General features: G+C 37.4%; 1 protein-coding gene across 1 annotated transcript; it reads left to right on the plus strand.

Annotated features, from left to right (window-relative positions):
• Positions 1-633: 633 nt before the first annotated feature.
• LOC144253100 (nuclear receptor-binding factor 2-like) lies at positions 634-9,893 on the plus strand. The gene is made up of 3 exons (XM_077795010.1): positions 634-712; positions 7,418-7,458; positions 9,186-9,893. Exons 2-3 carry the CDS (start codon positions 7,435-7,437, stop codon positions 9,891-9,893), a joined length of 732 nt encoding a protein of 243 aa, XP_077651136.1. The 5' UTR covers positions 634-712; positions 7,418-7,434.
• Positions 9,894-22,526: the final 12,633 nt, after the last annotated feature.

Consider the following 22,526-nt stretch of genomic DNA (forward strand, 5'->3'; position numbering starts at 1 on the left):
AACCCTAAGACTAGTGGAATTGTCTATGAAATAACTCTTATTTTGAAAGAAGATTGAAAAGTTAAAAAAAAAACATTTTGAGTAACAGACTATAATTGTGACTCTTTCTAGTTAACCTCTGGAGTTGAAGAATGTGGGTCATTTAAGTGCCTCATGTTAACTGGGAGAGGGTTTATTTAGATGCAGTAGTTTTAGGTTCTATCTACTCTTTTCATAGATCCTGATATAGATACAGCTGTAATGATGATTTGAGGTGTGACAACAAATAGTATCATTTATCTTGTTAAAAGGTTGGTTTGGGGCTGGAGATGTGGCTCAGCGGTGGCGCGCTCGCCTGGCATGCGTGCGGCCCGGGTTCGATCCTCAGCACCACATACCAACAAAGATGTTGTGTCTGCCGAGAACTAAAAAATAAATATTAAAAAAAATTCTCTCTCTCTCTCTCTGTCTCTCTCTCCTCTCTCACTCTCTCAAAAAAAAAAAAAAAGGTTGGTTTGTTTTGGGGGCAATTGCTAGTGATTGAACCCAAAGCCTTACAGTAAGTAGGTATTCCAACTCAACCTCTATTGTTGTTTTCTAAAGTCATGTTTTGTACTTAATAGTAATTTATAGATGTTTGTCTTCTAGGCTTATCAGCAGAGCAGACGAGCAGACCATTTATTAGCTGCAGGGAAATATGAAGAGGCTATTTCTTGTCACAAGAAGGCTGCGGGTAAGTTGTCTTTTTAAGAAATATTGTTTGTAAAAATGAAGAGGAATTTGTTTTTCCCAGTATCTCTGACCACTTTATTTAGAATGGAAATCACAACAGTAGTGTTTGTTGTCCTGCATATGCATGTTAGATCATTCTGCTGATCACCCAGAAAATTAGCTTAAGAGTATTTTTCAAATATGATGGATTTCCCAGCTTCTCCTAAACCAGTCTTCTGTCTGAAACATGAAGATGGCATAAATGGCACCTTGGTATATAGTTCTTATACACAGCCGTGTTCCTAAAGACTTATGAGCCAATTGCAAGAAGTCTGCCAATTCATAGTATATATTGTTTAAAGGAGTCTGAATTTCAAATACTTGACATTTGTGCTGCAAGATGGGCACATGGCAGTTACCACATAAATCTGTATATTTTATGGTGAGTTTTATGGGGGTTTTGTACAATATTAACTCTTATGAGTTCAGTTTTGTTAAATCTTTCCTAAACTATATTTTGTTATCCATTGAATTATTAAATTTTAGTCATTACAAAAGCAACATATTGTTTAACTATTTAAGTCATGTTACATATGAGTTCCATAAGCACACATCCATAATCCCAGCAATTTGGTAGACTGAGGGAGGAGGGTTGCAAGTTCCTGGCCAGCCTCAGCAACATGGCAAGGCCCTAAGCAACTTCAACTCTGTCTCAAAATAAAAATTAAGAAAGCACTGGGGATGTAGCTCAGTGGTTGAGATGCTTCTGGGTTCACTTCTCAGTACCAAAACAACAACAACAAAACCAAAGATTCCAGCTAACTGAATAAATAAAGGAAAAAATCTTGCATTCCTCTTAATCTGATATTTGAATAATTGAAACTGCTATAGGGCTTCAAATATCACCCTGACCTGGTCTAAATTCTGTGAGATTCTTAGGTTAGAAAAGATGATAGCTTGTTAAATCATTAGCTTTAAGTCATGGAGATAAAACTTAATGTGATTAGTAAATCCAACTGGGCTGATTTGGAGTTTAGACTTGGTTTTATGGCCCAGTGGTAGCACACTCCTCTGGCATGTGTGAGGCACTGGGTTCAATCTTTGGCACCACATTAAAATAAATAAGTAAAATAAAGGTATTGTGTCCACCTAAAATTAAAAAAAAATATTTAAAAAAATAGCCATGTATTAGAGTTGCAAAATTGATGTGTTGGAATGAGCTCATTGTATTTTAAATTGACTTATTCACAATAGGTTTTTTTGTTTATTTTGATACCTGGGATTGAAGTTGCCTATGAACCATTGAGCCACATCCCCATCCCTTTTTATATTTTGAGCCAGAGTCTCCCTGAGTTGCTTAGGGCCTCACTAAGTTGCTGGGGCTGGCTTTGAACTTGTGAGCCTCCTGCCTCAGCCTCCCCAGTCTCTGGGATTATAGGCATGCACTACCATGCCTTGCTGGAAAAAGTAGTGGGTTCTTCAGATTTTCTTAGTTCCTGTACCCATCATTTCTTAATATCTACTTTAGATATTTGCCTTGTTTCCTATTTGGAGGAAGCAGTTTAATCAGAATTGTTAGTTTTCTTTTTTCCTGAGATGCCTATTCTTTTACCAAATTTCTTTTGGTGAGCATTTGTTCTTGTTTTGAATTTGTGGAGGAAATCTATGGCCATGCAATCAGATTGAACGTTTTTTTTTTATCCTCCTAAAATAACCTTTAAAAATTTCAAATAGAAAACAGGCATGTGGCACATGCTTGTATTCCCAGTGACTTGGGTGGCTGAGACGAGGATTGCAAATTCAAATCCAGCCTCAGCAACTGAGGAAGTCCCTAGGTAAATTAGCAAGGCCCTGTATCAAAATTAAAAATTAAAATGCTGGGGATGTGGCTCAATGACTAAGTGCCCCCAGATTTCAATATCTTATACCCCATGTGGCCCCTGCCCCAATTCCCAGTTGTGAGATTTATTTATTTATTTATTTATTTATTTATTTATTTATTTAATTACTTAGGACTTAACCTAGGGGCACTTCATCACTGGGTTACATCCTTAGCCATTGTTTAAATTGAAACAGGGTTTCACAGAGTTTCTTAGGGCCTTATACTAAAATGCTGAGGCTAACTTTGAACTCCTGATTCTCCTGCCTCAGCCTCCCTAGCTGGTGGAATTATAGGTATGCACCGCTGCATTATACTGTTTTAAGGCTCTACAAAGGGAGGCATTTCTTGAGTTTTGCAAAAGCTATTCTATTTGATAAGAAAGTAGATAAAACAGCTGATGCTGTGGCATATTGCTATAATTCCAGCAGCTCATGAGGCTGAGATAGGAGGATTGTGAGTTCAAAGTCAGCCTCAGCAAAAGTGAGGCCCTAAGCAACTCAGCAAGGCCTTTTCTCTAAATAAAATAAAAATAAGAGCTGAGGATGTGATTCAGTAGTTAAGTGCCCTTTGGTTTGATACCTGGTACCAAAAAAAAAAAAAAAAAAAAAGGAGTGGATAAAGCAAAGTGTATTTCAGACAAGGAAAAAAAATTTATGCAGGTAGCTAAGAAAATTCATCCACAATGTATCTGAACAGTTGCAGAGCAGATAGAACATCTCAACAGATTTAAATGTTATTGAAGAAAAATACACAAGCTATGCAAAATTAATACAAGAACAAAAGACAAGAACAAATTGAAGAAAAATGTAAATCTGGCATGTAAGGCTCAATCAAAACTATAATCACCTAGTTTTCTTTGGACAAGGAACATCTAATTAATTTGCTTCTTAGGAATGCTAGAACCTAGCAGACACTTCTAAGCATGAAATTGGAAAATCATTAAAATACAAATAAAGATCAGGCAGAAAGAGGTCTCTTGTATCTGCAGAAGGGGGAAAAGAGACTTAATATAGGAATGAGGAATACCAAAAAGTTTATAGTGAACAAAATGTAAGAAATAGATCCACTATTAATGTTATTTATACCCCATCTTGTTCAAAAACATATTTAAAATGTCTCACAGAGAAACAAAATGAAATACAGAATGTAAGTAAAAATAAGTAAATGAAGAAATCCGTAGAAGCACAACATGAAAAACAGATTGATATTATAAACCTCAAAATGTACCATGAGTTTGAATATTTATAGAACTTACGATTATTTCTTTATGTTGTTTTTGACATTGTCAAAATTCCTGAGAAAATCAATGTAGAAGGAGAAAAAGTTAATTTTTTCTTAACAATTTCAGAGGTTTCAGTCCATGGTCATTCAGACCCATTGTTTTTTTTGTCACGTGACTTGGGTGGCTAAGACAGATTGCAAATTTAAATCCAGCCTCAGCAACTGAGGAAGGCCCTAGGTAAATTAACAAGGCCCTGTATCAAAATTAATGGTTGGGCAGCAGAACTTAATGGTAGGGAGTGTAGTGAAGAAAACTGCTCATCTCATGGCCTTGAGAAGCAGAGGGAGAGGAAGGAGATGTGGCCAGTATCACCTTCAAGGTCATGCCTTCCATGGCCTAACTTCCTTCTGTTACACATCCCCTTCCACAGAGTTTGTTACCTCCCTCCCCATAATGTTCCCATAATGTTATCAGTTGGGGATCAAACCGTCAACACATGAGCCTTCAAGGGGGCATTCAAGTTCTAAACCATAACATTCTGCTGCTGGCTCTCAGAAGCTTATGTCCATCTCATGAAACAAAATGCATTTATTCTATCTTAAAGAGTCTCCAAAGTCTTAACAGTTACTTTATTACTCAAATGTCCAAATCCGAAGTCTACTCTGAGACTCAAAGAAAACTTGGTTGTGAGCCACTGGAATATTTAACAAGTTATATACTTGTAACATTCAGTGGCATAGGATAGACATTCCCATTACAAATGTGAGGAATAGGACCACAGAAAGAAGAAAGGGATTTGACCAAATCAAGATGGAAACCCAGCAGGGCAAATACTGAGTTCTGTAGCTTCTTGTGCTGCTTTTGGGACACAGTGATATGATGTGAACTCCAAAGGGTTTAGGCAGTCCTGTTTCTGGCTTTGCCAACTGTAGTGCATGTGGCCACTCACTTTGGCTGGCTCTACTCTCTGCCTGTGACTTCCCTTGGCAGGCATTCTACATTACTGGCATCTCTGACTTACTGGGGTCTCCATTGCATCTTTAGCTTCACTCTCACAGCTTCACACATTGCCTTCTCAGGGGATACTTGGCAGGGGCTTTGACTGCCATATGCTGATTGAAGTCTTGATGGGATTCCCCAAGATCCCATGTAATAACTCCTGTATTCTTCATGTTTACAAAAGCACCATTGTATGGATGACAAAGTCTTCTACCATCTGGAGCAGTAGATGGCCTGCTTCAACAACAGCTATGGCAGACTCTGATTCCTTTGAAAGATGAACAAAAGGAAAACAATTCCCTGGATCTGTGGGAGTAGGGCTCCTCTGGGCTCTCTTATCAAATAGAAGTCTTTGAGTCTATGATGGGTCTTGCTGATTCCTGAGGTGCAAAGTCCTTAGCTTCTTTTTAATGGCATTGATCTCTTTAGCAGTGGTACCTTACATGGCCACAACTTTAAAAGTTCTACTTTTCTGTCTAAACTAAAGTTTTTCAAATCTCTCTTTTCTCTTTTTTTTTCCCCATTCTCAATGGTATATTAATTGAAATCTAAACACAGACCACTGCCTTGAAATTTCCTCCACCAAGTTAATTAGTCTGTCTCTTTCAAATTCAGCCTCACAGAATCTTGGCATACATAAAATGAATACTAGTTCTTTTCCAGAATGTAACATGAATGGCTTCTAGTCCATTTCTCAATAGGGTCCTTATTTCTGTTTGAAACCTCATGAGCTTGGCCTTTAGTTTACACATTCTTATCAGCATTCTGGTCTTCTGAGTTCCCACCAGAATTGCACTTTAAGCTCTGTTTACAACATTACAAGCTTTCTGTAGTCAACATCTCTAAGCCATGACACCTCCTCCATCACAATTTAAAAGATTTCTCAGCCACTATCAGGTATAGTGATAGCAAAGACTTTGCTGCTTTTTGTTACCAAATTTCTGTTGTAGATTTTCATAACTGAGAGATTCAACTTGAAAGGAGGAAAGGTTTCATGGGTTCATTGTTTCAGTTAATGTTTTTTATTAGCCCTGTTGTTTTGGGGCCTGTGGCAAGGTAGAACATCATGGTGAAATATGTGGTAGAGCAAAGCTGCTCACTTCATGGTAATGGAAAGCAGAGAGGGAAAGGGGATGGGGACACATATGCCTTTCACGTCAAACCCTGAGTCACCCAATTTCCTTTAACTAAGCCCTACCCCTTACAGATTCCAATACCTTCCCATGGTGCCAATAGCTGGGGAACAAATCTTCAACACTTGCGCCTGCTTCCTGGGGCATTTAAGATTCAAACCATAGCAGACTCCTAGCAATCTACTAAAAGAGGGAATGTTAGGATGCACTTCAAATTAAGTCACCCAGAGTTTGATCCTGAGGTCAGAGAGTTGTGGTTATTGTTGTTTTTGGTACCTGAGATTGAACTAGGGGTACTTAACCACTGAGAAACATCCCTAGCCCTTTTTTATTATTAGAGACAGGGGCTTGCTAAGTTGATGAAGCTGGCTGTGGACTTCAGATCCTCCTGCATCAGCTTCCAGAACTGCTGGGATTATAGGTGCTTGTCATTGCACCTGGTCTGAAAGGTTTTTTTTTTTTAGGGTAGCTGGGGCAAATATCCATGGGGCATACATCTTAGTTTAAGCAAAGGTTTATTGACAGAGAATATCTACTAGACTGCCCTTCTGTAAGGTGCTGCAGCCTGCTGGAAAAAAAATGTCTTTTAAATATAGAGTTAGGTACAAGGGAGTAGTTAAAAAACACTGTGATTTTTATTTGGTACCAATGCTATAGTTTTAGTAGTTAGGGAGTCTTTGGGGTGGGCCTAAAAGGAAGGTCATGCTTCATTGCCAGGTGCTAATTTTCAAAATGGGAGTTATTTTGGACTAAATACCTAACAGGTTCTTGTTAATTTTTTTAAGTACTGGGAATTGAACCCAGCCAGGTGTGCTTTACCACTGAGCAATATCTCCAGCTATTTTTATATTTTTTGAGACAAAGTCTAAGTTGTCCAGGCTTGCCTCAGACTTCCAATCCTCCTGCCTCAGCCTTCTGAGTTGCTGGGATTACAGGTATACACTACTATACCTGCCTGGTTCTTATTACTTTTTAATCCTTCCTAAACATTATTTTTCAAATGAAATCATCTTCAGTTCTTTAATTATAAAATCTGTAGGGTTTCTGTTTTTGTTTGATGGTGGGGATCAAATGTAGGTCTCCACATGCTAGGCAAGTACTCTACCACTCAGCCACATCCCCAGCCCTTCCATAGGGATTTTAAAGCATAGAACCTGCCAGTTAAGGTATCAAATGCCTGTAATCCCAGAGACTGGGGAAGCTGAGGCAGGGGGATCACAAGTTCCAGGCCAATCACAGAAATTTAGCAAGACTCTCTCTCAAAGTATAAAGGGCTATGGATGTAGCTCAGTGGAAGAGCTCTAACCCTTGTTTAGTCACTGGGATCATTCACCAGTATTGAAACAAAAAAAAAAATCCCTCCAAAAGCTAATCATAGCATTACTGCTTGTAAGATCATTTTTTTTTCTGTATGAGAAGTATTAAAACTTCTTTTACCTGGTAATTATAGGATGATACTCATATATTAATGTTCCTCTTTTTTTGGGCCAGCATATCTTTCTGATGCTATGAAGCTGACCAAGTCTGAGCAGGTAAGACATGTTCTTAAGGTTTACAGAAAAATTTTAAAAAGATTTTTTTTAATGGAGACTTGAATTGTGTGTAAAAAAAAGCACTTTACCCCTTTTTAAGTTCTTTAATTGTAAAATCTGTAGGGTTTCTGTTTTTGTTTGATGGTGGGGGATCAAATGTAGGTCTTTAAGTGCTATATTAAAATAATGTGTAAAATGTGAAAACTAAGTGAACTGTTGATATAATGGCATACAGAAACAACCTTCTCCCCCAACCTCATTCCTGTTCTTTTAGACATGCCAAAACTTGCATCCTGTTAGTAGCTCATATTTGACCATTGTTGGGCTGTTTGTTTTAGTGCCTGGTATTGAACCCAGGGGCGCTTAACCACTAAGCCATATCCCCAGCTCTTTTTATTTTTTTTTATTTAGAGACCGGGTCTTGCTAAGTTGTTGTGGCCTCCCTAAGTTGCTGTGGCTCGCTTTGAAACTGTGGTCCTCCTGCCTCAGGCTCCTGAGCTGCTGGGATTGCAGGTGTGCACCACCATGCCTGGATCCAATTGGATAAATCTGCTTATTGAAGATTTTTTAAATATGAAGTCTCCCATTTGTCTGTTCTTGAATTCTTAGACAATTTTTTTTTTTCTTTATTTTTTACTTCCTTCCTCCCTGTACTGTTGATTGAACCTACAGGATGCTCTACCTGTGGACCGCATCCTTCCAGCCCTTTTTATTTATTTTTATTTTGTGATCAGGGTCTGGTTAAGTTTCCCAAGTTTGCTTTGAACTTTTGATCTTCCTAAGCCTCCCAAATGGTTGGAATTACAGGCTTCTTGTACCACTATGCCCCCTGCCTTACGTTAAAAAGTTCTTAACTTCAAAATATGTGTCACCAGTGACTTTATTTCTTATGCTAGAAGAAGGCTTGTTGAGGTTTAAAACATACCTTTATCTAAATACCTTTTTTTTAAACAGTGGTCTGAGTTGAATTCAGGGCATTATACAAGCTAGACAGGTGCTCTACCATTGAGCTACATCACCACCCCTATTTTAAATTTTGAGACAGGGTCTTGGTAAGTTCCCCAGGCTAGCCTTGAATTTGTGATTCTCCTGCCTTAGTCTCCTAAGTAGCAGGGGTTATAAACATGTGCCACCAAACCTGGCTTCTGATTTCTTGATTGTAAAATATCAGGTACCTAGGAAGTACTTAGTACATATATGTCTAATTGAAATAAGGAGATAATTTCTGAGAGGGATATCAGTGGCAGGAAAACCCACTTACTTATAAACACTGAATCATAGGGTATTTAACTTTGTGTCTTTGATACTATAGAACCTGCTATTGGTATCTGCCTGCATTGAGCTTTCTAAATCTCTGTTAACAGGAAGACTTTTCATTTTGGTTACTATAGAACTGAGTTCTAAAGAGAAAGGATTTCTCCAATTCTAAGATGATTACAAATGGCATGGCATTGCAGATGTAGGAAGTGTAAGGCACAGTCAGAAAAAGTCTGAATTATTGAGATTAGGATTTTAACTTAATGAAAGGTGCTTTCACTTAAGTAAAAAAATACACCATTCTATAATTTATGTTATTTTGATATTGTTATTGAATCTTTACTAAATTGCAAACAGTATAAAAAAATTAAGTGTTAAGTCAGAAAGGCTCTTGGAATAGCATATATTAACAGTAAAAAAGACTTCCAATATTAAATTCTGCAAATTATAATTTTCCTTTTGTGAAATAGGCTCATTTATCACTGGAATTGAAAAAGGATAGCCACATGAAACAGTCCCTCCTCATCCAGGAGAAGTGGAAAAGGGCAAAGTGTGAAGAACGATCAAAAGCTCAGAACACAGACAAAGATGTAGCTACCCAACTTCAGGCATCTCACAAACCCTCTGCTGAGGATGCAGAGGGTCAGAGTCCCCTTCTTTCTCAGAACTACAGCCCTTGTACAGAGAAACACCTTTCTGAAATTTATGGAGTCTTTGACAGGAATTCAGAAACACTATTATGTTTACTTCAGCAAAAGAGTGAGCCAACACAGCCATGTATTGGAAGCAAAGCCCCGAAGGATGATAAAACAATTATTGAGAACCAGGCAACCAAAATTGCAGATTTGAAAAGGCATGTGGAGTTCCTTGTGGCTGAGAATGAAAGATTAAGGAAAGAAAATAAAGCACTAAAAGCTGAAAAAGCAAGACTTGTAAAAGGTCCAGTAGATAAGGAACTGGATGTGGATGCTGATTTTATAGGAAAGTCAGCATTATGGAGCTTGCCACTACATTCAGACACTGCTACAGCTTCTTCAACTTGGCAGAAATTTGCAGCAAATACTGGGAAAGCCAAGGATATTCCAATACCCAATCTTCCTCCCTTGGATTTTCCATCTCCACAACTTCCACTTATGGAGCTGTCTGAGGATTTTCTGAAAGGACTTATGAATAATTGAAATGGAATGCTTTTGGAGAGATCAGAAGAAATACAGCAACAAGTTAATCCAGAAAAGAAGAAAAAAAGGGAAAACCACATACAAGGGTAATTCCAGATGTGATTTACTATCTGGCTGATTGGCAGGAGCAGCATTGCCAGGATGTGAGAATCAGTCACTTTGAAATATATTGAGTAGCTGATCTACCCACTAGAGCTAATGATTCCCACCTGGCAGACAGTAAACTCTTGGAGATTCACTTTCTCCTGATGCAAACCAAATGGCTACCTAGAATAATTTTCTCAAGCACCAATTAATTATCTTCAGAGTTAAAATGTATAAAAGTGTGTTATATATAATTAATCTATAATGCCATAAATGATAATGTAAAACCTAAATAATATGGTGGCCTGAGGGCCTGCCATATATTTGAAACATGCTTTCTATCATGCATTGACTGTATGCATTTTGTTATGCACATTTTGTTTGTTTAATTAAGGTGTATAGGATAAACACTTTTCTAGATGAAACTACAATACCCACATTTTGCACTAATAACATAATGCTGACCTCAAGACTATCAGGAGAAATATTTAAATTTCCATTTTATGAAGAAAAGAACCAAATCATTAGTTATGCTTTTTTTTAAAAAAAATTAGCAGTTTACATAATTAATCAGGGTGCATTTTAAGTTCTAACTTTGTTATATAATGCATCACTTAAAAATACTAAGGAATGATCTTTTGTTTTTAATGATGCATAAGTGGAAGTAATGCTAGTTGGCAGTATTTGATTGTAAGAAATCAATAAAGTAATTGTGTTTTATACCCTTGTTGACTGGTTGGTGGTTGAAAAGCAAGTAACTGTATGACATCTGGATATTGTAAACTTTGAATAGGAATTTAAGTAGATGCTATCAAATTATTATTTTGGTGTGTTAAAGATTTTCCACTGTTGTTTTGCAATCCCTTTCCCCTTTAAAGGTGTTGGAGGAGAGTGTAGAATTTCCTGAGGAAATTTTGGGCAAAATCAAGTGAAAATCCCCAAGAGCTAAATGTTTCAAGCCTTTCTTTGGTGGAACTCACCTGGAAAGTGCCCAGGGCTGCTCTAAGCAGCTTGCAGCCATTCTTGTAGCACCTTTACCCAGTGGAGCACAGTGAGTGAGTGATTTTTTCTAGGAGAAGAGGTTGGAGAAGAAGAGCATGTAAACAAAACATTTCTTTGCAGATCACTAGGTATGTTAAAGCATGGACTTCCTGTATGGAATTGTGGGACTGAGGCACATACTGCCTCCTGAGGGAGTGAGGACTTCATTGGGCTCAGTAGGTAGGGTTAGGCTCCCATGTTCCATGAAGAAACTAGCCTAAGTAGGAAGGGTGAAGAGATCATGCAGAAGTCATATTTTTCCTGTCTTATTGTGTTGCAGATGAAACCATCTTAAAAGTTATACGACTTAATTTGTTCATCTCAGTGTTATAACATCCCAGATTTTGTAAACCTAGCCTCATAATTGTTTTTTCCCTTTGACAGGTTCTTGCCAAATTGCCCAGGCTGACTTGAAGCAATTCTCAGCTTCCTGAGTTGTTGGGATTGCAGGCACGTGCCACTGCACCTGGTTTATGTGTGTTTTGACTAGGACTTTGATGGTTCCTTTGCAGCAGAATACCTTCCAGAGTAGATTTAAATAATGCTTATTTTCTTTATTACATCATAGTCTGGACATTTCCTGGCTAGGATTGCTAGGTGTTCTTATATCGTTTCTGTTTAGTTTGAGGCACTTAAAGGGATTTAGAATAGCTTGCTTCCCCTAAATAATTTGTTCTGTATGAGTAAGGTGGGTCTTGTCTCTTCTTAGTGGTGGTCTCTCACTGTACTGTTCCTTTTGGGGGGTACCAGGGATTGAACCTGGGTGTTGAACCACTGAGCCACATCCCCACCCCTTTTAAAAATAGACTCCTGGCTAAGTTGCTGAGCCTGGCCTGGGAACTTGATCCTCCTGCCTCTGCCTCCTGATCTACTGGAATTACAAGCTTGTATCAAGCTTGGCAGTCCTCCTGGACTTACCTGTTGAAGTAACTGGGTGTTAACGCCTGATCCCGAGTTCTCATTTTCATCTTTTCAGAAAACATTTCTTTGAAAAATTCAATAGTATGGAGTAATATTTTTATCTAAATCATATTGTCATGGTAATCCATACAACCTGGAAATCTTGTTTAAAAGAAACATAATAGGAGGAAGTTATTTGCAAAATAATCAGTTTCTTGCTGGGCGCAGTGGCACATGCCTGTAATCACAGTGGCTTGGGAGGCTGAGAAAGGAGAATATTTAAGTCAAAGCCAGCCTCAGCAATGGTGAGGTGCTAAACAACTCAGTGAGACCTTGTCTCCAAATAAGATGTAACAATAGGGCTGATGATGGGGCTCAGTGTTTGAGTGCTCTGAGTTCAATCCTGGGTACCAAAAAAAAATAGTAATTTTTTTTTTCAAAAATTGTTTTCTTCTCTAGTGTTTTATCAGGATTATTGAAATGCACATATTTTTTTCAAGTGAGTTCAAGATATTAAAATACTGGAACTTATTGCTTTTTACAATGGGTACTTTTGTGTCTCACATACAAATATATTATTTACATATGTACATATTCTATGTGTATATGTGTGAATATACATACATACATCTTTTTTTTTGTACTTGGGATTGAAATTGGGAGCACTCCACCACTGAGCCATATCCCCAGCCCTATTTTGTATTTTAAATTTAGATACAGGGTCTCACTGAGTTGTTTTCCTTATTCACAGGTCAACTGGATAACCTTAAATGTGTGTTTAACTTAAATGCCTTGTCTTTTTTTTTTTTTTTTTTGGTACTGGGGATTGAACTCAGGGGCACTTAATCATTAAGTCACATCCCAAGCATCTTTGTATATTTTATTAGAGAGAGGTATCTCAAAGTTTCTTTGGCCTCACTAATTTGCTGAGGCTGACTTTGAACTCAGGATCCTACTGTCTCAGCCCATAGGCTGAGCTGCCTGGAGTCACTAGGAGTACAGTATTGCACCACTGCTGTATTTGTTTGTTGTTTGGTAGAAGGTATTGAACACAGGGCCTCATGCGTGGTATGCAAGCTTATTACCACCAAGGGGCATCCACAGCCCTTTTGAGACAGGGTTTCCTAAATGACCCAGATTGGCTTTGAACTTGGAATCTTAGTGCTTCTGATTCAGGGACACTCAACCACTGAACCACAGCCTCAGCCCTATTTTGTATTTTATTTAGAGATAGGGTTTCACTAGGTTGCTGAGGCTGGCTTTGAACTTGTGATTCTCAGTCTTACAAGCTGCTGCGCCTGTTTTTTTTTTTTTTTTTTTTTTTTTTTTAAGGGTATTTTCACCTTAAAGTGGGAAGTGTGCCTCCTTTTATAAAAGCCATTGCTGACCAACAGTGCCATCTGGTGGAGAATGAGAAACTGGTTCTTTTCTGGTCATTGCTAGATTGGCTGTGGAAGAAAAGGATCTGATTTATATCTTAATTAATTTGCTTTGTCTAGAATAGATACAGAAATCTGACTTAAAAGATAAAATGTCTTTAAGAACTGGGCCAACTTAGCTCAGGGATGAGAGGCTTTCCCACTTATTTTCTGTCTGCTCATACTTTTCATGTTTTGCTGCTAGGGTTTACTCAAGGCTGACCAGTTCCAGGTTCAGTGGCACAGGCCTGTAATCCCAGTGAATTCAGAGGCTGAGGTATAGGGTCCCATTCAAGACCAGCATCAACAATTTAGTGATATCCTATAAAAAAAAATAAAATGGGGACCTTGGGCATGGTGGCACATGCCTATAATCCCAGCAACTACTGGAGGCCATGGCAGGAGGATTACAAATTCAAAGCCAGCCTCAGCAATTTAGTGAGCCTCTGAGCAAAAATTAAAAAGATCTTGGGATGTGGCTCAATGGTAAAGTCCACCAGTATCCCCCTCTCCCTCTCAAAAAAATTAAAGGAGTCTTAAGTGGATTAGCCTTCCATTTTTCTAAAAGTGAGGGGGGCACCGTTAGGCACTGGGTCTGGAGAATCAAAAAATATTTGGAATAGTTTTGTTCATTAGGATTTTTCAGTAGTCATATGAATTGGAGTGAGGGTTGGGTAAATTTTTGCAGTTCTTAGCCTGCTTCTCTAACATAGGTACTAAATCAGGAATAGAATTAAAAAGGGTGGGGCATTACAGGTATGATAAGATTAAGGGTGAAGGAACCAAGGATACAATTTAAAAATGAGAATCTTTGTTGGTACTAGTGATTGAATCTAGGGCATCACATCTAGGCAAGCACTCTACATTGAGTCACACCCCGTAGCCCTCTACCTTTGAATCAAACCCCTCCCCAAAGTTTAGTTGACAATACTGGCTCCTGGCCCACTGAGCACTGTAGAATATACGTTCAAATACTGGAACACACTAGATTGACTCTGAAAAATTTAACTACTTAAGTTTGAGAGATGTGAATGGAATATTTCTAACAAAGTCATCCCTAACTCTGAATATGTGAAAGTAACAAATATTCTGCAGCTTGTATAGTACTTAGAAGATATGTGACACTGGCACTTGACTTAATCTAAATGGGTTGAATTGCTACTCATATCTCAGGGGAGTTTACATGAAAATGATAGATTATATTATATGATGACCACTAAATAGATGTGCAAAATTTCTAATGTTTGAGATTCTATGGCTTCATTGGCTTAGAAGCTTTGATTCAAAGAATATCCTGTTGTAAAGTCAGGCCATAGTTTAGTTTGAACATGCAAAATTGGTTCCAATACTATTAACATATAAGGGGACAACTTTAGCAGAATGTGAATTGTTTACTTGGCAATTTCTCCTGCAAGAAAAACTGAAACGAATGCACACAACTACTTCCTAGTTATGGTGGTAGTAGTGATCTGTACCCAATTATGTCTGCTATTACCTTTCCCTTTAATCTCACATAACCGTCCTCCTACTAGTTACTTCATGACTCAAATCAATCCTTACTACTTCCATAAGCAAACTTTAGGTCTTCACGGTAGAAAGCCTGTATTTGTAGTATTTATAATTTTTAAACCTTCGATGCACATTGTGACTTAGATGGAATTTGTTCCCTAAAAAGCTCACATGTGAGACGTGAAATGTCTGGGTTTATGAGAGCTTACACATAACTAGTGCATTAATTCACTGATATGGTTAACTGGGGGCAGGTAGAGTGTGGCTGGAAAGCTGCTTTCCTGTCACATGTTCTGTCTCAACTGGGCCCAGAGCAATGGAGATGGCCATCTATGGACTGAGACCTCTGAAACTCTTGAGCTCCAAATAAACTTTTTCTCTAAAATTGTTCTTGTAGTGCCTTCCTCTTATAGTGGTGAAAAACTAAAATATTATAGGACTGGGAGTGTAGCTTAACAGAAGAGAGCTTCCTTAGTATGCTTCATGGCCTGGATTCAACCCCTAGTATCACCAAAAGTGTAATCCCAGGTTTTTTTTCTTTTATAATGTGTCATTGTTGAAGTTTTATGAGTGTTATTCACTAAAGCTTTATTCCTTATAAGTTTTGTGGTTTTCACTGTGAACTTCAGATGGTGCAGTGATTTTTAGGAACTGTTCCTTTTCTTCCCTCTTCTGGAACAGTGTGACAGACCTGAGAGGGAGTCACCATCCTCTGTGATGGCAGAGAAGATCACACAGCTCTCCTTGGAAAAGAAGTCAGTTCTATCTGGCTTGTACTTCTCATTTGTATTTGTTGACATCATACCCCCCCCCCCCGCTGTTCACATCATTCATACCTGTCAAATTTAGGGTCAAAGACTAGAGAGCTGGGAAACAGCATTTAACTCCTCACTTGTCCTTAGAATGCATCTCCTCTCAATGTATTCCAGCTCTGATCCCCATATATAGCACATCCTTGACATCCCTTCATTGGCTACAGGGCTGAGGTATTTTCAAAGACAAAAACCACAAAAGGGCAATCCTCCAATCCTGACTGAATCTGGATGGATCATTTACACTGAGTTGACTTGATTTAGATGGTGCTGGGGATTGAACCCAGGGTCTTATGCATAGTAAGCAAGTACTGTACCACTGATCTATATCCCCAGCCTACTGAGCTTATGTAAAAGCTGAGTCTGCTTTAAAAACCACTCTATTAACAAAAGGGTACTCAACTTCCTATACAGCTAGTGTGACCTGGATGTAGCCTGACAACATTTTTCATTTTTAAGTAACAACTTTCATTTAAAAAGATAGCCAGGATGGGTCCTTTGGTGCACACTTGTTATCCCAGTGGCTTGGTAGGTTGAGACAGAAGAATTGCAAGTTCAAAGCCAGCCTCAGTAAAAGTGAGACTTGGTAAGACTCTGTCTCTAAATAAAATACAAAATAGGGCTGGGGATGTGGCTCAGTGGAGTACCCCTGAGTTCAATCCCTGGTACGAAAACAAAACAAAAAAACCAGGTACCTGGGTGTGGAAATGCATGTCTGTAATCCCAGCTGCTCTGGAGGGTAAGGCAGGAGGCTCAGAAGTTCAAGTCCAATCTTAGCAATTTAGAGAGGCCCTGGGTTTGGTTCTTAGCACTGAATATAAACATGAATAAAATAAAGGACCGACAACATGTAAAAAAAACTATTAAAGAATTGGAGATGTAGCTCAGTGGTAAAGCACCTCTGGGTTCAACCCCTAGTACCAATAAATAAATACAAAATAGGTTACTGTGGGAATATAAGTACTTTATTACTCAGCTTTCACACTTACCATGTGACTTCAAGGTATAATTTCCTAGGTAAACCTATTAAGGAACCAAGGTTGTAATAATTTTGCAATTAGGAAGCTTCCAAGTCTGACTCTTGGTAACATGAGAATGGTATAAGCTTTGTATCTTGGTCAACATGCTACACCTTAATTCATAATGCACAGTGTATTGAATGTTAACTAAACCACTTTCTCTTTTTTTTTCTCCCCAAGGATGAAAGTGCTTATCTAATCAGGTCTGCAGAATATTTTTGATAGGCCGGAATCTAGAACAAAACATACTGAATCTATCTATCTCTATATATTCAATATATGCATATAGAGTAAAATAAAGGTATGAGAGCACTTTTCTTCTTAAGTTTACCAATCTTTCTTATCTCATAATTAAACCCATACCCACAAAATGGAAGTAACATACTGATTTCTTATGTGTTTAAATTCCCACATTAGAAAAGAAACGGATTCGAATACTCGTAAATTCATTAATCAGAAAAAAAAATCCATAAAACATTATATACTAAAATGGGAAGGTCCTAACTATTCAGCATAAGTTTCACTCTGAACATTTCCTTGATCTTGATATTTCTGTTTTACACATTTAGCCAGGCAAGGTAGCACATGTCTACAAATCCAGTGACTTGGAAGGCTGAGGCAGGAGGACCACAAATTTGAGGCCAGCCTCAAAATAAAAAAAATAAAAGGGGCAAGGATATACCTGAAATTCCCCAGCCTTCCAAAGTTTACAAATATCTTTTATGATATAAGCACAACAGTGTTCTCTCTCCACCATAGACTTAGCACAATTTAGTTCAATAGCATGAAATTCAGAGCATGGCAACTTTCTTCAGACTATAGATAGAATAATCTCATCAATCAAGTTTTCAGCCATTGCCTGGCCAGAAATTCCTTGGCTTCAGATATATGAAAGGGGTTGTAGTATGGATAAAACATAGCTTAACCAATACTGAAAGAGGCAAATGCTTTTGGGGAGAAAAATCATCATAGACAATTGGCTCTTGGCAGACCAGGGGACCAGCAGGTGGTAATATCCAGAAGTATCTTGCCTTTAATTTCATATCAAAAGTTAAATCAGATATCACATACAAAAGCATCAGGCAAAAGAAACTACAATCAGTTGAGGCATATTTGAAAAAATGGTTATTAACAAGTCAAAGCTCATGGGGCTTGGGATGTAGCTCGGGGTTAAAGACCCTGGGTTCAATCCCTAGCAGCACAAAAATAAATGTGTAAAAATAAGTGAATCAACAGGGAAGTCTTGTTTTTGTGGTGCTGGGGATTGAACCTACCTAGGGCCTCACACATGCTAGGTAAATTCTCTTCCACTGGGCTACATCTCTTGTTCATCAACAGGAGAATCTTTAAAAAGTCATAGCTCACCAAATCATATTAAGTATTTCCTAGCCCAATTTCCTTTCTTAGAGAATTTTCTTTCCTGGCCAATTAGCTATCTCATTAGTCCTTGTGCCAAGTGTTGGGAGTTCACATGAAAGGTATTTGCTCACAATCCTGGCTGAACTTTGGGGTAGACAGTGACAAAATAGTCCATGTGGAGATAAGAATGGTAGACAAAAAAAAAAAAAAAAAAAAAAAAAAAAAAAAAACAACGCCCACACAAACAAACAAAAGAAAACAAACAATCAGGAAAATACCCAGAACTTGGGGTATCAGAGTCCCTCCCCACCCCACCCCACCCCCTTTCTTCTACAGGGGATTAAACCCAGGGCCACTCACCCTCCCATCCATATCCGAAAGCCTTTTAATTTTGAGACAGGGTCTTGCTAAGTTGCTGAGACTGGCCTTGAACTAGTTATCCTTCCAAGTCACTATGATTACAAATGTGCACCACTGCACCTGGAATTGTTTTTAAATAATATTTTGCATAGTTAGGCCTATACACAAATCAAGTAGACAGCTGATAATAGTCATCAGCTATTAAAATCTTCACAAACATCATATACACTATGATACAGAAACAGCTCAGAATTTCTGTTTTAAAATTTACCTTGTTTTATGACATTGAATCACAGGAGCTGTGACATATGCTATACTGCTGTGGTGTCAGTAACAAGTAATCAATACGAAGAGAATTTCTTGGCACTGAAGGTTTTGTGAAGCTTAAATCAGTGTGCACACTGATTACCACAAGGGGTGGTAATCCCGGTTCTACAATCTAAAATTTTCCAACAGGACACACTTAATTTTCTTCCATATCCTCTACTTCATCTTCATGTACCTTCAAAGCTCTCACCATTTCTCTGACTGCATGATACAAGATATTTTTAACCTGAAAGAGATATTGACATTTCTCATCACTTAAGCTGGAGAGAAACTGACAAATGACAACTACCATGCTAAAAATATTAATAATTTTAATGGTGACCTAGGAAAGCCTAATTCAATAACAAAAATGTCAAAATCTAAAAGTGTTTCTAAGCCAAAAGTTATAATAAGGGCCATTAAAATTCATACAATTAAATATACATTAATATTAACCTTCAATTAGCTTGTTGTGACAAATCAGAAAATGACTGCCTAAATTATTATGCATATATTTTAATTTCTGAATATAAAAGGACTGAACATTCATTTCTTACCTGGAGCCTATCATCATAATTGATTTCTTCCTTCAAAAGTCTCAGTTCCTGTGTTAAGTGAAATGACTGTACAAAATGTTCTGGGGACACAAAGTCTTTAGTTACCTGAATACAGCTGTGAAAATTCTGTACCTATTTCCAAAAGAAAACTTGTGTAATATAAATCTAATGATATAGGAGCAAAGAAAAGCCACAGTCTAAAACCAATAGAGATTTAATTTTAACCAGAGATTTAATTTTTAACTAGATTTAATTTTTCCCAAGTATCAAATGGATTTCAAGGCAGAACACCACACTTTCCATTGAAAATCTTCATTGAAAGTGACGTGGTAAAGGAAATATTTTTAATTGATAACAAACAAACAACAACAAAAACAAAAAGAACTTCAGAAACCCTTTGGAAAACCTGATAATTGGATCCTAAATTTTATAAAGATGGACTTTTTAGGCTGGTAACTAGAAAGAATCAACAAAGCAATCAAAATCTGAGTATGTTTGATGCTGTTTCTTTGGCTTTTACTATTAACTTATAGCAGAGCATAAAGAAAAAGAAATGTGGTTCAGTTTGTTAAGAATGAGTAAGAAAACTGACCACAAATGAGTTTCAAATTTGTACTATAATTTTGGTTATTTGCGTCTTTCTTTCAAATTAGCCAATTAAATAGACTCCAATTTCCTGTGACTTTAGTACAACAGTTTTTCAAAACAGCTTTCCCTTTCCTGATTAAAAAGTTTTAATAAGAAACCAGCCAATATAGTGCATTGTGGATGATTGACAGTTTTATCTGTTCTGTACAGTTTTACTGGCTCTTCATTTGTTCATAGAGCAGATAATCTGTTTCACAGAACAGCCTATTATGGGTGAGATGTTCAGTGCTTGTTCCAAGACAAATCAGCCAATGAAAAGCAAGTCAACAGAAGCCCAACTTCTCTGACATCTTTTCTAATAGATGTTTTATATTAGATATTATTAACATCAACTTTCATTAAGTGTCTAATTCCATCACAGAGCTTCTAAATGCTCTTTCTCTTTTTACTTACTTGAACATGCTGCAAGGAGGGTGAATAGTATGTCCTTAAAAAGTTTTAGTATAGGGGCTGGGGATGTGGTTCAAGTGGTAGCGCACTCACCTGGCATGCGTGCGGCCCGGGTTTGATCCTCAGCACCACATACAAACAAAGATGTTGTGTCCGCCAAAAACTAAAATAAATAAATAAATATTAAAAAATTCTCTCTCTCTCTCTCTCTCTCTCTCTCTCTCTCTCTCCCTCCCTTCCTCCCTCCCTCTCTTTAAAAACAAATTTAGTATATACCTTTGGTTTTTGGTACTGGGGATTGAATCCAGTATCCTGTGCATGCTAAGCAAGTGCTCTACCAGTGAGCTACTTCCATGGCCCTTTTAAAATGTTAATTTTGAGATAGGGTCTAAGTTGCCCAGGTTGGCCTCACACTTGTGATCTTCTTGCCTCGTGAGTACCTGAGTAGCTAGGATTACAGGTGTGTATTACCCACTCATGGTTCAGTATATGCCTTTTGGTAGGTCTAGTTCTAGTATGTCATAAAATCACTTATAGTTCCAAAATTTCTAGTAGGTTATACAAGTTCTTTATTTGTATTCTCATTTTGGTCATCCATCATTCTCCTGTTTTCCTTTAGTTATTTATTTATTCAGATTTTCCTTAAGCTTTTTGGGTATATTTGACTGTTGTCTAACTTCAATATCTGGAATCCTCAGGGAATATTTCTGTCAATATATCTTTCTCCTTTGAATGAGACACTTTCCTTTTTTGTGTGCATGCCTTGTTGTTTTTTTTTTTTTTTAATTGGGTATCTGAACTTTGTAAATGTGTTAACTGTAATAATCAGATTCTCCCCTGCCTCAGAGTTTGTTGTTGTTTATCACTGAGGACCACAGTCATTGTTTAGTAAGTTGTACCAATTTCTTCTAAAAGGCTGAATTTCTTGTTTGGTGTAGTCACTGAAGTCTGTATTCCATTATTTTAGTGGTCATCAGTGCCTAAAAAGATTTCCCTCGATATCAAAAATTAGCTGCCCTTTTCTTCATTAGTCTCTTGGTTACTAAAAGTTTTGGATTAAATTCCAGATTCTAAAAAAAGTTGATTCTGTCCATTTTTGACATTTGATGGTTATTTAAAAATGACTTTCAGAATGTCGAGTTTTAGCTGGGTGTTGTGGCATACAGCTGTAATTCAAGTTCGAGGCCAATGGCAGCAACTCTGAGGTCCTGAGCAACTTAGTGAGAGAGAAACGATCTCAAAATTTAAAAGAATGAAAAGAGTTGTGGATGTGGCTCAGTGGTTAAGTGCCGATGGGTTCCAATTCCTGGTACCCGGCCCCCATAACAAACAAAACCCAAATCCCAGAATGTTGAGTTCTCTTAGCACTTACAGGATACTACTGTGTTTTCACATGATATATTTTCTTAAAGGACTGAGGGTTAGTTTTAAGAGGTAAGGGTTCAGTTTTAAAGACATCAAACCTTCCCATTCCATTTATTCCCCACCTCTTTGTTGTATTGGGGATTTATAGCTTCCTTTACTAATGAGCTACATCCCCAGCTCTTAACTTTTGAAATGAGGTCTCATTAAGTTTCTCAGTCCTCACCAAGTTGTTGGGGCTGGCCTTAATTGTGATCCTCTTGCCTTAGACTCGCAAGATGCCAGGATTATAGGCATGTTCCTCTACAGATGGCTACTCATCCCTTTTCTCTACCATGTCTTGAGTAATTTATACTTCACTTCCTAGACACATACTATCTTTCTTATACTTCTCTTAAAGGATCAGTTGTAATTATATATAACTGGTCATATAAATGCAAAAAATATACATCTTTAAAATATTATAAATTCATTATGAATAGCTTTTTAAACTTCACATAATTTTCTCCAAAATGAGACAATTTTAAATAAATTACACCTTTTGAAAATGTTTAATTATACAGGCAATATCTTCAACAAAATATTTAAGTGTCTGTATTTAGTATCTACTTTATATCTTACAACTTTAACAATTATTTGGCAGTAATTTTCTGATTACGACATGACTGATGCACAATTCAGCAATTCAAGCAATTTAGGGAAAATTTATCATTAAAGATGTAAAATCCACATGGTTTGAGATCACAAATTCATTACTCATTTTTTTGTAACATAATTTCATCCTCTATAAAATGGGAAAATTTTTAATTTTTACCTTGTAAGTTCGTCAGAAAATAAAAGAGAAATGCATGGGAAAAAGATGTAATTA

Source organism: Urocitellus parryii, unplaced genomic scaffold, assembly GCF_045843805.1.
Source record: "Urocitellus parryii isolate mUroPar1 unplaced genomic scaffold, mUroPar1.hap1 Scaffold_92, whole genome shotgun sequence".
NCBI classification, from domain to species: Eukaryota; Metazoa; Chordata; class Mammalia; order Rodentia; family Sciuridae; genus Urocitellus; species Urocitellus parryii.

Coding starts and splice junctions, on each gene's coding strand:
- LOC144253100 (XM_077795010.1), top strand. CDS start 7,435: ATGAAGCTGACCAAGTCTGAGCAG. Junction 7,459..9,185: donor AGCTGACCAAGTCTGAGCAG/GTAAGACATGTT, acceptor TTTGTGAAATAG/GCTCATTTATCACTGGAATT.